The sequence below is a fragment of the Chiloscyllium plagiosum genome, unplaced genomic scaffold (genome assembly GCF_037043375.1).
Source record: "Chiloscyllium plagiosum isolate Xiang-an unplaced genomic scaffold, Cpla_swu_hap1 HiC_scaffold_6, whole genome shotgun sequence".
NCBI classification, from domain to species: domain Eukaryota; kingdom Metazoa; phylum Chordata; class Chondrichthyes; order Orectolobiformes; family Hemiscylliidae; genus Chiloscyllium; species Chiloscyllium plagiosum.
The window spans coordinates 111,294,711-111,311,291 of record NW_028270144.1 but is presented as its reverse complement, the minus strand read 5'-3'; the positions used below and the strand labels follow the sequence as shown (position 1 = coordinate 111,311,291).

The 16,581-nt window shown below is 41.8% G+C and overlaps 1 protein-coding gene across 1 annotated transcript in view; it reads left to right on the top strand.

Annotated features, from left to right (window-relative positions):
• gabrb3 (gamma-aminobutyric acid type A receptor subunit beta3) overlaps positions 1-13,213 on the top strand; it is a 325,048-nt gene extending 311,835 nt beyond the window's left edge. The window contains exon 9 of the mRNA XM_043692280.2: positions 12,443-13,213. Within this exon, the coding sequence (XP_043548215.1) occupies positions 12,443-12,793 (351 nt within the window). The 3' untranslated portion in view covers positions 12,794-13,213. The remainder of the gene's footprint in view (positions 1-12,442) is intronic.
• The last annotated feature ends 3,368 nt before the right edge of the window (positions 13,214-16,581 follow it).

The window sequence follows — 16,581 nt, the reverse complement described above, 5'->3', positions numbered from 1 at the left end:
CTTCAAATTGTCCAGCAAATCCTATGCCTGCAGTCAGTCATATGACAGAGGCTTGCCAGCTTTTTAACTTTCACTCTCTCTTAAAGGTACAGTACATGCCTTCAACTCCACACAAGTGCAGAGAAGGTTTACCAGGATATTGCCTGGTCTGAAAGGTTTTAGTTATGAAGAGAGATTGGATAAGCTCAGATTATGTTCACTAGAAAGACGGAGGTTGAGGGGCGACCTGATAGAGGTCCACAAAATTATGAGAGGCGTTGATAGGGTGAACAGTCACAGGCTTTTTCCCACAATGGAAAAGTCAACTACAAGAAGGCATAGATTCAAGGTGAGAAGAGGAAAGATTAGAGGAGACGTTGGAAGAAAGTTTTTCACACAGAGGGTGAGAAAACTGGAGCGCACTGCCAGTGCAGGTGATGGAAGCAGGTGCATTAATAATATTTAAGATGTATCTTAATAGAGAGATGAATGTGAAGGAAACAGAGGGATAGAACCCACACATGGCCAAACCACACGTGGGTCTAAATAAGGATTTGGAATTGGTGCAGGCTTGGTACGCTAAAGGGCCCATTCCTTTACTGTATTTTATTGTATTGAATTATTACATTATAAGCTATTTTACTCTTTGCCATTGTTTATGAAACCTAGCATACATGCGCTCTATTAACTCTCTCTGCCCATTCAACAACTTTTAAAGACCAATTTACGTATACACTAAGGTTGTGTGTTCCTGCACACGCTTGCAAATTGTACCCTTTAATTTAAACTTTCTCAATCTTTTTTGTCCCAAATAGCACCACATTGAAATTTTGCTGACTGACTGCCCGTTCCACCAACCTGTCTACACCCCTTGAGGTTCTACAATGTTCTTGAAGTTTAGTTCTCCCAGGTTTTGTGTTGCCTGCATACCAAGATTGAGATCATTAATATGAAGTCAGGAGAAACAGGGATCTCAAATTCCAACCTTACAGAACACGCTACAAACCTTCCTGCAACCCATAAAAAAACTTATTGATTATTACTCTCCCAGCCCTCAGCCACTCTTGTATCCACCTTGCTTCTATCATTTTATTCTATGGCCCATAACTTCCTTCAGAATTCTGTAGAGTCCATGTGCAATCAACAAGATTACCCTCGTCAACCCTCTCTATTACTTCTTAAAAAAAACTCCAGCAAGTTAGTCAGACACGATTTTCTCTTCACAAATCCAGGCCACCTCTTCTGACTACATTTTTCCATGTCATTGCCCATGACCCAACTGCCCTAACCTGACTTCTTATAACATCAAGCTGTCCACTCACTCGTTCAGTTCTCCAAAGCACCTTGGAACTTTTAAAATCTCAGCTGTGCTGAAGCCAGGAGCAGATGTCCAATATGAAAGCAAAATGTGGAGTTATCTTCACAGCGCTGAGGTCCTCAGCATCAGTCTCACTGCTAACTGGATTATCTGGACCATAGTTGAATCAATGGATATTAATAAATTACATTTAGGCAGCAAAAGTTCTGCAGCTTGAAAATGGAAAATGCAAAATATATTATCCCACCATACGAACAATGCAATAATGTCTAGCAGATAGGACTCAGTAAGTAATTGAACTGTCACCTGCCCATCAGTGTTCATCTAATATTGCAGATTTAACTGGCAATCAGTGGACTTTGTTTGATTGCACAGCAGTTCAAGCAGGATTTACAACTCAGTGCATTGGCTTGCAACTCAATTAGGATGCTATCGATGTGATTTGGTACCTGCAGTGTAAGAGCTCTCTGAGAACCATTAGTGTTATTGAAGATTGCATGCTTTCTTTTGTGGTCATTGCTATCCCAACACTTGATATGAAACGTGACTCTGACCCTCGACTGTAATTGAGATTAATGAGCTCCAAAAAAATCTTGAAGATAATTTTCTGTTTCTGGGTCATTAATCTCATAAGTGTGATACCCCTAAGGACTTCAATAAATTATATGCTGTGAAATATGAACTATAATGTATTACAGATTATTTAAAAGATATCATTTGGATAGAATTACTTTCATTTTTAATATAGTATTCATAAAGAAACAGAACAGAATTAATGAACTGATAGTGACTAATCTTTGTTCACTGAGCCAGCATTTATTGCCCATCCTTAATTATTCAGAGAGCAGTTGAGAAGTAACCTCTTTGCTGAGGGTCTAGAGTCAAATTTAGGCCAGACCAGGTAAGGATGGTAGATTTCCTTCCCTAAAGGACATTGATGAATCAGATGGGTTTTTAATGACAGTTGCCACTGGTTACATGGTCGTTATTGGATAAGCTTTCTTTTTTTTATTTCAAACCTCAGAACACTAGCTCTGGGTTGCTAATCCAGTGACATTACTACTGCATAACTGCCTTCCCTTATGGGTGTGGGTGACAGCAGGAATGGTCTTTGTTCAGCATTTCCTCTTCCCCTCAGAAGATGGCGGGATCATTTTCTTGAACTAATGGTGATCCTATGATGGTGTCAGGCAGGAATTTGTCAGAGCACTTCATCCAACACCTTAAACATTTACTTCCATGAATGATTGGCAGCAGTTTGAGCAATACATGGCAAAAGGGTCTTCGAAACCCACAACCCCGACCACTTTGAAGACAAGTCAGAGGGGAAACCCCATGATCCGCAAGTGCTCCTTCAAAGCACAATCTATGCTGAATTGAAAATTATATCACCGTTCTGAAATGAAAGGATGGGTAAAAGTGTTCTGACTAACTTTGACCAGTTTGCAGTAACCTTTGTTAACTCAGGCATGTTAAGCAGTGAGATAGACAAAGGGAACAAGAGTTAGGGGAAAGATCCAACTCAAGGGGAGGCAATGGCCTAGTGATTACTATCAGAAATTCAGCTCTTGTTCTGGAGACATGGATTCAAATCACACCCATGCCTTACGGTGGAATTTGAATTCATTATAAAAATCTGAAATTAAGAACCTACTGGTGGCCATGAAACTGTTGTCAATTATCAGAAAGATCCATCTGGCTCACTGATATCCTTCAGGGAAGGAAATCTGCCATCTGTGCCTGGTTTGACCTACATGTGACTCCAGAGCCGCAACAATATGGTTGACTTTCAATTGCCCTCTGGGTAATTAGTGATGGTCAATGAATGCTGGCTTAGTCAGCAACGCTTTCATCCTATGAATAATTTTTTAAAAGTCTGTAAATAAAACTTATGGAGCACTTTATCAAGGAAAGGCAATGTTTATTAGATTCTACTATGGAATCTTCAGTAAATAGTCTTAAATCTCAATTACAAATCTACATTAGTGATAAAAGCAAATTCAATACACAATCCTGCTCCCATGCCCACATGTCTGTCCTTGGCCTGCTGCAATGTTCCAGTGAAGGTAAAAACAAAGACTGCAGATGCTGGAAACCAGATTCTGGATTAGAGTTGCTGGAAAAGCACAGCAGTTCAGACAACATCAGATGCTGCCTGAACTGCTGTGCTTTTCCAGCAGCACTCTAATCCAGAATGTTCCAGTGAAGCTCAACGCAAACTGGAGGAACAGCATCTCATCTTCCGACTAGGCCCGTAACAGCCTGCTGGTCTCAACATTGAATTCAAGTACTTCAGATAATTTTATTTCATTTATTTTATTTATTTTTAAAAAAAATTTTTCACTGTTTTGTACCTCTTATTTCTTGATTGTCTCTCTTTCTCTTGCTCCCCACTCCCTCATCACCTTTTTCCTCTCCTCTACCCCCTTTGCTACCCTTCTCCCCTGTTTCCCATTTTGCCTTTGCTTCACCCATCCCCCACATATTTTGTCACATAGCACTGGCTTCAGCCTTGGTCATTCACAGCTCCTAATCTCCCTATAATCTCTTTATGCACTGTCATTATCACCTCTTTATTGCTACCTTTGCTTCTGGAGCCATGACTCACCTTCTCTCAGCCTCGTATAAATACCTCCCTATTTCTCCCGTTTTTTAGCTTTGACAAAGGGTCAGTTAGACTCGAAACGTCAGCTCTTTTCTCTCCTTACAGATGCTGCCAGACCTGCTGAGATTTTCCAGCATGTTCTCTTTTGGCTACATTAGTGATATACTTCTGACATATGCTTCCAAAGATTTACTGCACCTCATCCACAGGTCCTTCCCCCTGCATTTTGACTGAAAGGGCTGGTAACACCTGGTGAATAAGGCTGTTCCAAAGACCTGGGATTCCAGGTCTGCTCCTTTTTAACCCTCTTCACTCTCTTCTCAAAGATTGTACAGCCTATGTTCAATACTAGCATCAAGCAGGGGCAGGAAGATCCAATGAGATGAATATTTTCCACATTGGGAGGTCACAGAACATGGGTTTGAACCTTGAACTGTCACATGCTGTCCTTGTCATGCTGTGCCTCTGGCCTCCTACTGTGCTGGGTACCTCCAAGTCTGTTTAACGTTCTTTTAACCAGGCAGCTTCATTGGAGATGTAAACATTGGTTCGTTCTGAAATAATGTGGCCAGGCAGTTCCAGGCCTGTCTGGTTTCAATGGGAAATTGATTACTCAAGGCCTGACTGCATGAATACTGTCTGTACTAGCTCTACAGTTTGCAAATTACAGAGTCAGGCTAAGTGTACAGTTTGAATTTTGATCTATGCTCATGAAAAAAAATCAATATTTCTGAAACAATTCTGGAGGTCATGGGTCTCCTAACCACAGTTCCTTCACTGTCTCCAGGTCAAATACTTGAACTTTCTAACATCACAGTGGGTGCACCCACACCAGGTGATCTATAGCAGTTCAAGAAGTCAGATCACTACAAACCCATTCAGAGGAAAGAAGGATGGAACTTAAAATATCATTTATTTTTTCAATAGGGTATGGCAAAACACTTGGGATGTGGGAGTCCTCATGTAAAATCACAAAAATCACAAGAATAATATGGTGTTGCAATACATATTCAAGTTGGAGTGTATTTCTTATTACCTTCAGACCTAGTATGCTAGTGTTTTGCCACTTTGAATGAGGTCTCCCAAATCTGTCTGTGCTGCAACATCCTGCTATCCTCCTCTACTTAAATAATATTCAGCTCTTCTATTCTTGCTGCTTTTCTTGAAAATTGTCAGATAATTGTCTCCATCTCTGAGCCATTAATGCACTAAAGGTGGTGAGGTAGCTTGAAGTGGTTGGGCTTAGGAGCCTATCCTTGTAACATTAAATAAGAGTCACCAAAGCCAAGGAAACCATTGTTGTGTCTTATCACTGGAGGTGACTTGCTTTGCCATCCATTGATTTCAGTTTTATCCCTTCATTGGTATTCTCCCTAGAAGCCAAGAGAGACTTTCCTCAGCTTCCCATTTCCACTCAACTCATAAATGCACATCTGGATTGAGCCAGGGACAGCACAGATTGTTGAATGCATCAAGAAGCTGATTATTGATGACAAGCTGGTGCACTGATGATCCCTCCCTACACCTTGGGAAGAGACTGATTCTGCAGTATTGGCCTGGGTTAGATTTGTACCTCTCTTTTGGCAGCAGAGGGACTTCCCTTTCAATCATTCCCTTTCTGCTTGTCCCAGCAGAATAAAAACCCAGTGCCCTGACAAAATGGAGGGCCCCCATGACCTCCTTGCTCCCTCAGCAGTAATTGCTTCTCTTCATCTGTTAGATGGCCTCCTCACTCATTCAAGGTTTATTTATTGGATCAGCCTGACATATCAGATACTGCCAGCAAATTCTAAGAGCATAAGAACATAAGAATGAGGAGCAGGAGTAGGCCGTCTGGCCCTTCGAGCCTACTCTGCCATTCAGTAAGATCATGGCTGATCTTTTTGTGGACTCAGCTCCACTTAAGTGCCCTCTCACCGTAACCCTTAATTCCTTTACTATTCAAAAAATGATCTATCTTAGATTTAAAAACATTTACCAAGGAAGCCTCAACCACTTCACTGGGCAGGGAATTCCACAGATTCACAACCCTCTGGGTGAAGATATTCCTTCTTAATTCAGTCCTAAATCTGCTCCATCTAATCTTGAGGCTATGCCCTCTTGACATATTTTCACCTGCCAGTGTAAACATCCTTTCTGCTTCTATCTTACCTATTCCCTTCATAATTTTATATGTTTCTGTAAGATCCCCCCTCATTTTTCTAAATTCCAATGAATATAATCCCAGTCTGCTCAGTCTCTCCTCATAAGCCACCCTCTCAACTCTGGAATCAACCTGGTGAACCTCCTCTGCACCCCCTCCAGTGCCAGTACATCCTTTCTCAAGGAGGGAGACCAAAACTGCACACAGTTCTCCAGGTGTGGCCTCACCAGCACCCTATACAGCTGCAACATAACCTCTCTGCTTTTGAACTCAATCCCTTTAGCAATGAAGGGCAAAATTCCATTTGCCTTCTTAATTACCTGTTGCATCTGCCGACCAACCTTCAGTGATTCATGCACAAGGACACCCAGGTCCCTCTGCACAGCAGCATGCTGCAATTTCTTAACATTCAAGTAATAGTCCTTTTTGCTGTTATTCCACCAAAATGGATGACTTCAAATTTATTAACATTGTACTCCATCTGCCTGACCTTTGCTTACTCACTTAAGCTACCTATGTCCCTTATTACTCAGTTCTGCCCACCTGCCTGACACCCTGCCATTGGGACTTTGTCCCTGACTGTCAAATTCCACAGGGTGAAAGTGAGGACTGCACCTGCTGGAGATCAGAATCAGGAGTGTGGTGCTGGAAAAGCACAGCAGGTCAGGCAGCATCCAAGGAGCAGACCTCATTCCTGATGAAGGGCTTCTGCCCGAAACGTCGATTTTCCTGCTCCTCAGATGCTGCCTGACCTGCTGTGCTTTTCTAGCACCATGCTCTCAACAAGTAAAGTTCCACACATTATTTCCACAAATTTCAGATCATTCTTCAGAACAAGGTTTCTAAGGTGATGGTGGAAGCAATTAATATTGATTCAATCAAATACAAATTATCTGGCTTTCATTCAATGAATAATATTTAATAATTCAGTATATAAATGATTTGAGACATTGCACATGCTATGCATAGTGTTATTGGGAGGAAAAACATTTTACACATCTTTTTCTCCAAGCTTTTGATCATTGCAGTTTTACTCACTTGCTGCTCGGATCTATCATGGACAAATGGATAGAATTAACAGGTAGACTCTTATACCTCGAGAGGTGGTGAGGCTGAAGTCAAGAAAAAGTGTTTACGCAGATGTGGTAGTGGCTCACAGCATCATCACTCCCTTAAAGTATGAATTGCCTGGATATCAAACATAACAATACTTTTCACTGTATTTTGGTACATGTGAAAATAGCAAATCAAATCCAATCCCACCCACATTGGAATTAGATTTGATGTAAGTGGGATTGGCCTTCCTATCTCACCGCCAACTAAGGGCCTTTACTGCTCAAGTAAGGACCACTTCAGGACCTCAACTTGCTTCTGTTGCTGCTGAGATTTTTCCAGCATCTTTTGAAATTACCACTCTGCTGGAAGCAAAAAAGTGAAACCACATGTTGTCTGAGTGGGGTCCTTGATCAAAGGTGCTCGGTGCCTATTTGGAGAGAAGGCTATTGAGAGCAATCACCCCCTCGCCCTACCCTATCCCTCACTCACAGAGCATAAATGCACCCGTCACCCTCGCAAATCATTTACTTTGCTCCTGGGTCCTTATGCTGCTCTCCCAGCAGCTACCATGGCAACTGGTCACCCCAACAACTTGTGGAGGGTGGGATTTCCACCCTCAGGCGACTAATTCTAAAGAATGGCCTGCCTGTGTCTTCAGAACTTGGGCAGATGCCCTTAGAAAATATAGTGTGGGTTTCTCGTTGGCAGACGAGAGCTATACCACGAAGAAAAGATTATTGTATCAAAATGGAAAAGGATGAAAGACATGAGCTTTGTTTTTGTCTGATTTTCTTGCAGTCCTATATTTGTGGTTAGGATTGCTAAGTGGGTGGTGGGTCAAAATTTATCAATGCTCGTATTGTTTGTTTGATCACAGCCTGGTCATTGCCAGTGCCATTGTGCATCGTGTTTAGGGATGTGCAGGGAAGATGGATCAGCCATGATAAATGTAGGTTCAGGGAATAGGGTAGGGAGCTGGGATCTTTGGAGGGTCAGTGCAGACCCAGTAGCGAAATGGCCGATATCCACACCATAGGGATTCTATGATACCTGTGCAAGGAATCCCCGTTAAGTGTTGACATTTTCATCTGTTCAATACATCTCTAGTATAAATCCATACATTGTTTTTTCAGTTCATTCGACCCACCAGAGAAGCTATTCTTAAAAGAATTAACACTTTTTGTTGACCATTCCACTATCAAGTTGAAAGGGAACTGTCGAAATTATGTTGGGTGATCATACGGTATTAATGACTAACCTGTTTGGAATTCAGTAACTTGTTTATTTTAAGATCATGTTGTTTAAAGTCCTTCTCTTGCAATCTGCATATAATAATCAGATGCATTCCAGCGTTTTCAGATGACACTGAGGATTCCAAAATGTTGGATTGTCAGACTACTTACACCAAAGGGTGACACCATCTTTTAGATCTGAAAAGGGTTTGATGGTTCATAGAACATAGAACATAGAAAAGTACGGCACAGAACAGGCCCTTCTGCCCATGATGTTGTGCCGAGAATTATTCCTAATCTAAAATAAAATAACCTAACTCACGCTCCCCTCAATTCACTGCTGTCCATGTGCATGTCTAGCAGTCTCTTAAATGTCCCTAATGACTCTGCTTTCACCACCACCGCTGGCAACGCATTCCATGCATTCACTACTCTCTGTAAAGAACCTACCTCTGACGTCTCCTCTATACTTTCCTTTCCTCCTAATATCTTAAAACTATGACCCCTCGTGCCACTCAATCCTGCCCTGGGGAAAAGTCTCTGGCTATTGACTCTATCCATGCCTCTCACTACCTTGTACACCTCAATCAAGTCACCTCTCTTCCTCCTTTCCTCCAGAGAGAAAAGTGCGAGCTTAGTCAACCTCTCTTCATAAGACAAGCCCTCCAGTCCAGGCAGCATCCTGGTAAACCTCCTTTGCACCGTCTTTCCTATAATAAGGCGATCAGAACTGGATGCAATATTCCAAGTGTGGTCTCACCAGAGACTTGTAGAGCTGCAGCAAAACCTCACAGCTCTTAAACTCAATCCCCTTGTTAATGAAAGCCAAAACACCATATGCTTTTTTAACAACCCTATCCATTTGGGTGGAAACATTGATGGATCTATGCACTTGAACACCAAGATCCCTCTGTTCTTCCACACTGCCAAGAATCCTATGTTCACCATTCAAGTTCAATCTTCCAAAATGCATCACTTCGCATTTATCCATGTTGAATTTCATTTGCCATTTCTCAGCCCAGCTCTGCATTCTGTCTATGTCACGCTGCAGCCTGCAATAGACCACGATACGATCAACAGCTCCTCCAATCTTTGTGTCATTAGCAAATTTACTAACCCACCCCTAACCTCCTCACCAAGTCATTTATACAAACTACAAAGAGCTGAAGCCCAGAACAGAACCCTGCGGGACATCTCTCATCACTGACCTCCAGACAAAATACTTTCCATCTACAACCACTCTCTGCCTTCTGTCAGCCAACCAATTCTGAATCCATACAGCCAAATCTCCCTGTATCCCATGTCTCCTGACTTTATGAATGAGCCTACCATGGGGAACCTTATCAAATGCCAAGCTGAAGTCCATATACACCACATCCACTGCTCGACCTTCGTCGACCTGTCTCCTCACCTCCTTAAAGAACTCAATAAGATTTATGAGGCATGACCTGCCCCTCATAAAGCCATGCTGACTGCCTTTAGTCATGCTGTGCATTTCCAAAAAGTCATAAATCCTATCCCTCAGAATTCTTTCCAAAATCTTGCTGAGAATAGACGTAAGATTGACTGGTCTGTAATTGCCAGAGGTTTCCCTATTCCCCTTCTTGAAAAGAGGAACAACATTTGCCTCCCTCCAATCCTCTGGTTCGACTCCCATAGAGAGTGAGGAAGCAAAGATCTTCACCTGTGGCTTAGCAATCTCCTTTCTCGCTTTCCAGAGGAACCGAGGACAAATCTGGTCTGGCCAACTTCATCAATCTTGATCTGTTCAAGCCTGCCAAGTTTAAGTTCATTTAAGTCTTCATTGGATAGGCATATGGATGTAAATGGAATAGTGTAGATGGATGGGCTTCAGATTAGCAAGACAGGGAGGCGCAACATCGAGGGCCGAAGGGCCTGTACTGCGCTGTAATGTTCTATGTTCTATGTTGTATGTATCCCAGCTCCTCAAAGTTCTCATTCACAACAAGGTACCTTTCCTTAGTGAAAACTGAAGGAAAAGCTCACTTAGGGCTTCTCCTATCTGTTCAGACTCCATGTATAAGCTCCCTATGCTATCCCTGCCCGGCCCTACCTTCTCCCTGATCATTCTCTTATTCCTCACATATGAATAAATTGCCTTTGGGTTCTCCCAAATCCTTCCTGCCAAGCCTTTCTCTTGCCTCCTCCTGGCTCTCCTCAGTCCATTTCTGAGCTCCTTTCTAGCAAGCCTATAATCCTCTAAAGCTGTGCTAGATCCTTGCTTCCTCCACCTTACATAAGCTGCCTTCTTCTTTTCGACGAGAAGCTCCTCTATTCTCGTCATCCAAGTCTCCTTAATCCTACCCCTTCTTACCTGTCTCAGAGGAACAACTTTGTGCATCGCTCATAACAACTGCTCCTTAAATAGTCTCCACATGTCTGTTGTCCCCTTTCTATGGAACAATTTTTCCCAGTGTGTACTTCCCAACTCCTGTCTGATAGTGTCATAGTTTCCTTTTCCCCAATTAAATATCTTCCCATTGTACCTGCTCCTTTCCTTCTCCAAGGCTATGATAAATGTGAGGCAGTTGTGGTCACTATCACCAAAGTGTCCTCCCACTGTGAGATCTGACACCTGTCCTGGCTCATTGCCAAGCACCAAGTACAAAATGGCCTCTCCCCTTGTCGGCCTGTCTACATACTGAGCAAGGAAACCTCCTGAACACACCTGACAAAAACGGCTCCATCCAAACCATCTGCACTAAGGAAGTTCCAGTCGTTATTGGGAAAGTTGAAGCCACCCATAACAACAACCTGCTACATCTGCATTTTTCCAAAATATACTATGAGATCATCAATCTCCCTACTGCTATTAGCGGGTCTATAGAAAACCCATAATGAGGTGGCTGCTCCCTTGCTGTTCCTAACTTCCACCTGTACTGACTTAGTAGACAAACCTTCCTCAACAACTTTTGTTTCTGTAGCTGTGATGCACTCTCTGAGTAGTAATGCTGCTCCTCTTTTCCTACCCTCCCTGTTCTTTTTAAATGTTCTAAACCCTGCAACCATTCCTGCCCCTGTGAAATCAACATCTCCATTATGGCCACAGCGTCATAGAACCAAGCACTGATCCAAGCTGTAAGTTCATTACTCTTATTTCGGACACTCCTTGCATTAAAGCAGACACCTCTTTAACCGATCTCTTTGTTTCATCTCACGAAAAACCTTCTCAATAGATTCACGATATCCTGTTACTGCCCCATCTACAACTACGCCCCTCTCACATATGTAGCTCTGGTTCCCACCCCCTTGCCAAACTAGCTTGGGCCAACCTGGACAACAAGTGTCACAAATCGCCATGGTGGCACATTTGGGTACAAGTAAAATTGTGAGGAACGATTTTCTGTAGCAATTTACAATGTGCTGCCATGCCAACATAGAGGTAAAAGTAAGAGATAAAGCATAATAAACTGAGCTAGAACATGGGAAACTAAGGGGTGACATTGTGGAGGTCTATAAAATCATGAGCGGTGTAGATGAGATAGATAGCCAACAGCATTTTTCATGGTAGGGGAGTCTAAAACTAGAGGACATAGATTTAAGTGAGAGAGGAGAGATACAAAAGGGGCAACTTTTTCACGCAGAGGGTGTTGAGTGTCTGCTATAGGTAGTGGTGGAAAAAATGGGACTAGATTAATTGTGAAAACTGGGCGGCATGGACAAGTTGGGGTGAAGGGCCGAACATACTATAAACCTCTATGACTCGGACAGGATCCTACTCAAGTTCTTCTCTCTGCAGAAAATATCAATTATTTCCTAAACTCAGTTACACAGCTCTCTTTAATGGCCTTCTCTTGTAATTTATTTCACATGTCTTTTCCTCTTCAGATGTAAAGGCTCAACCCTAGTTCCAGATTTCTCCAAATTTGTACCTTGTGCCTCCTTGTATTTGAGCCCTTTACCACAGTGAGCAATTTGTTTGCTTGACATTATCAATCCATCCTCTATTATTTTCTGCGATGCCCATTATGGGTTTGAATGTCCCCACTGCTGCGCTGCATACTGTCCAACCAAGCATTGTGATGGCGTTGTGAGTCTGGCTTTGGGAAATATGACTGACGTGCATTCTGTTTTTTATTTGTACTTAGGTGGATGCCCACGGAAATATCCTGCTGTCAGCCCTGGAGATTCACAATGAAGTTACATCAACAGAGGTTACCACAAGTGTGACCGAATCCAGGAATTCAGTGATGTCCTTTGACAACTCAGGAATTCAGTACAGGAAACAAAGCACAGCCCGAGAAGGACTAGGCCGCAGCACATTGGACAGAAATGCTGCCCAGGCTAAGAAGAACCGTTTGCGAAGAAGGTCCTCCCAGCTAAAAATAAAAATCCCCAATCTGACTGACGTTAACGCCATAGACAGGTGGTCAAGGATAGTGTTTCCAGTCATTTTTTCTCTGTTCAACTTGATCTACTGGCTGTACTACGTAAACTGATACTAAGGTACCATGTGCAAAGTACTGCGGACTCCCTTTTATTGTACAGGGTGAAACAACTGCCCAGTCATTATAGGAATGCAGAATGCAGCCCCGCAGCTATGGGAATATTTTTGCTGTAGAACAAAAGCTGTGATAAAATGTGAGGGAAAATTTAATAAAAAAAATCTCAGAGAAAATGATAAATGAAGATACCCTCAAAGAGAGAGAGAATGACATTTATAAGCCTTGAAAAAGCTTGTCATACTTTGCATGAGACCATGTCATATAAACAATGAGTTATCTGCCATATACACTAGGAATTGTAAAAATTTAGTAATTGTTTGGACCTTGCAAGAGTTGCTTTTTCTTGAAGCTTTTTTTTTAGCTATTTCTAAATACAATGATCACGGCTGGTTAATATACAGTATTTAGTTAATTCTCACAGTGTTCTGCAGCATTATAGTTCAGTGTGGAACCTTGCAGTATTCTTACCAGTACATAGCACAGGATGAATGCAGAATTAATTTGGCAGTGAATGATGTTGAGTGATTTAATCATCTTACATTATGTATAATAATCATTGATAATTTATTCATGGGCAGAACTTTGGGGATTGGTTGCTCTTCATGGTTAGACATTGTGTAAATATTCTAGTTTTAGTACTTACTTTTCATTTAATCCCATTTTCCAAACAGATATGGTAAATGCTGTAGTTTGCTCAGTGGTATCTTCATGAACATTCCTGCATACTGTTTGAATTCTTTGATGTTCCATTTAAAAAAAAATAAAATGTAAAAAAAAATAAAATTGGTGATAATTGGTTGATAGAGCAGCAGTGTGGGACAAAGGGTTAAACAAGTGCCTGCAGTTCAAAACATTCAGCCTTCTAATGGGTTCCACGTGCTCACTCTTAATCAGAATCCAGGCTTGGTACACCATTCTATAGGTTCAGATCACAAGAGGATAGATTAGGGTCTCTTCTGGTGCAGTGATACCTTTGAACAAGAAGGTCTGAGTTCAAATCCCACCCACCTCAAATGTATGCTATGATTTGTCTGAACTGTGTTAATTAAAAATAACAGCAAAAGGATAGTCAAGGTGGATCCATAAATGAGCAGCACTGATTATATTTGGTCAACGTTTGCAGGTAATCTTGGGTATACAAATTCCATTGGCTGTGGTGTGTAATGGCATTGTAAAGTACACTGATGAGGACTTCCCCAATAGATGGAGACGAATTATAATGAATCCACAGAAACAGACCATTCCACCAAACTGGTCTTCATGATGAAGGGCTTTTGCCCGAAACGTCGATTTTGCCTGTCCTCGGATGCTGCCTGAATTGCTGTGCTCTTCCAGCACCACTGATCCAGAATCTGGTCTTCGTGAGTGGTCATCCTCCTCTCAGCCTATTCTTCTGTGTCTACCAACCCTGTCTTCTGCATATACTTATTCAGATTTACCTTAAGTGCTCATTGGTACTATATTTGTACTTTGCCATTTTGGAAAACACCAACATCTTGGACACAAGCCCTCTGTGTGCATCCTGAGAGGTGTCTACATGGATCAGGTAGCCAGGGAAGACAGGAGCTGGAGTGCCCATTGCCTTCCCATTGTCCTGCCCTTTTACCTGGGATGGAGAATCACGGTTGATCACTCTCCTACTCATAGTTCAATTGAATTATGTGAAGGGGACAATTAAGGGCCTTTATCCACTCCAGTTGGAACTTTTCCATTGGTGGATGGGCCCTCTGTCTCATGGGGAGATCGCCTAGTAACCTCCCTGAAGACTTGGGTTGGGGGCCCCTTATATGCAGGCACACCTTGACCCACAATCCCACTAGCTGTAATGGTCAGCTCCATGGCACCCCCTGCCCCTGTTTTCATCCACTCGATTCTCTCCCCAACCCATTCTACTGCTAGGGCCTGCCTGACCATTAATGTTGCACCCAAACCCCACTTTCCAAAATAGGACTGAAGCATGTTTCATGGCATTGTCTTCCTATGGGTGCAGTGCCAACAGTGGAGAAAGATCAACGAAACGTATAAGCTATTTTAGATTAATACTGCGCAGTAAACCTATACTGCACCAAGCAATTAAAGTCTTTAACAGTTTTTATAAATGTCACCATTTCTGTGTCTTTCCGGATATGTTGGCACCATCAGAATTAATTGTGTTTTCTTACACTTTCTCCATTTGCATTGTCCAACCTGGAGCATTCATGTAAGTGACTGATTCCCCCAATACGTTTTATCAAGTTGATAATTCAACCCCTTAAGGCTGCTCTACCATTTGATATGACAATAGCTGATCTCACCCGGGCCTCAACTCCACTGTTCTAACTGCTCTACAAAGTCCTTCAACCCATGGCGAATTAAAAATATTTCTATCTCCTCTTTAAATTTAAAGGAACAGATCTATGAGGGCACCTCCATTTTGAGAACTTGAACGAATTAAGCCGTGATCTCAGCTGCATGCCAAGCCCTCCACAGGATAGACCTCTGGAGCACACATGGCCAGCTGATGTATGCTGCTCCACTGCTGGCTGAGGGCTGGTGTGAGGGGCAAACAGAATGATGATAGAACAGGAGATCTCACAGGATCACCAAGCCAGCTGACGGTGAGCTGATTCCATGAACTTACTAGGCTTAATTTTCAGGAAGATCACGGTGGAATCACCAATTAGCCAACAAATGGACAATTAATTAAGCCAATTAGCCACCCTTCAGTGCTAGGTTGGTAACTTCTGAAGATGATGTCCTACCTCCAGGATGATAATCTGGTTACAATTTGATTAAGGTGACCTCTTTCTCTAAGATAAGAAATCCCAATAGCAGTACATGATTACACCCCACGTCAACCTGAGACCAATTCCTGATGCTCAGAATTGTGGCCATTGTGGTATTTGCCCATAAAACCACTCAAACCAAATCAAATATATTGATAATACAAGAAGCCAGCAGAAAATAATTTGTCTTCCTCTTGTTTAAATATTTTATGTATTGACATTACCTCTTTATTGGTCTCGTGCCTAGCTATGATTCATGGTTATGTGAACAAAGTCAACTTCATTTAGTTCAAAGTCTCTTGCCCTGAATTATTTGATATTTCTAATCTTTTAAGCACTGAATGTTTTCCTATATTACCGAAATTATTCAAATGATTAATTAACTCAACTTCTAGTACAAATAAACTTTCAATCATCAGTATTATTATTTGATCCATTCAGATGCCAATAAATGCAACACTAATGTTTGAAAGATACACTGGAGGGAAGGCTTTTTTATTGATGATCATTGAGTTGAACAAAACCTGAATGTTGCAAAGAAAAGATACGTCTTTGAAGTTTTTTTTGTTTTGAACTCATCAGGCAGGACAAGTGCAAGATTGCCAAATATCAAAGGGGACAACAATTTTAATGTAGGAGAGAAAAAGTGTTGACAGGTCAACTCAGATTTGCTGAGATATTGCCATGGAGCAAGCAACAGGATACTATTGCATCCCATGCTTTTACTGAATTAAAAAAAAATACACAGCACCTGAACATGGTAGTTTCATACAGAATATTGGTCCCTGTTTATAAATGTATATCGCTTCTAGCAAAGGTAGTTTTCTTTAATTATTGATGGGCTGATTTTCCTCTTCCTACATTTGGAGTTACTGAATTGCTTTGGCACAGTAAGAACAGAAAATCAGCTGGAAAAGAGCGCATAAATTTAACAGACTCAAACAAAGTTTTGGTCCATGGATTCAATGGATGGAAAGTGGATTGGGATGTATTATGGGAATGCAATGCCCCTGCCTC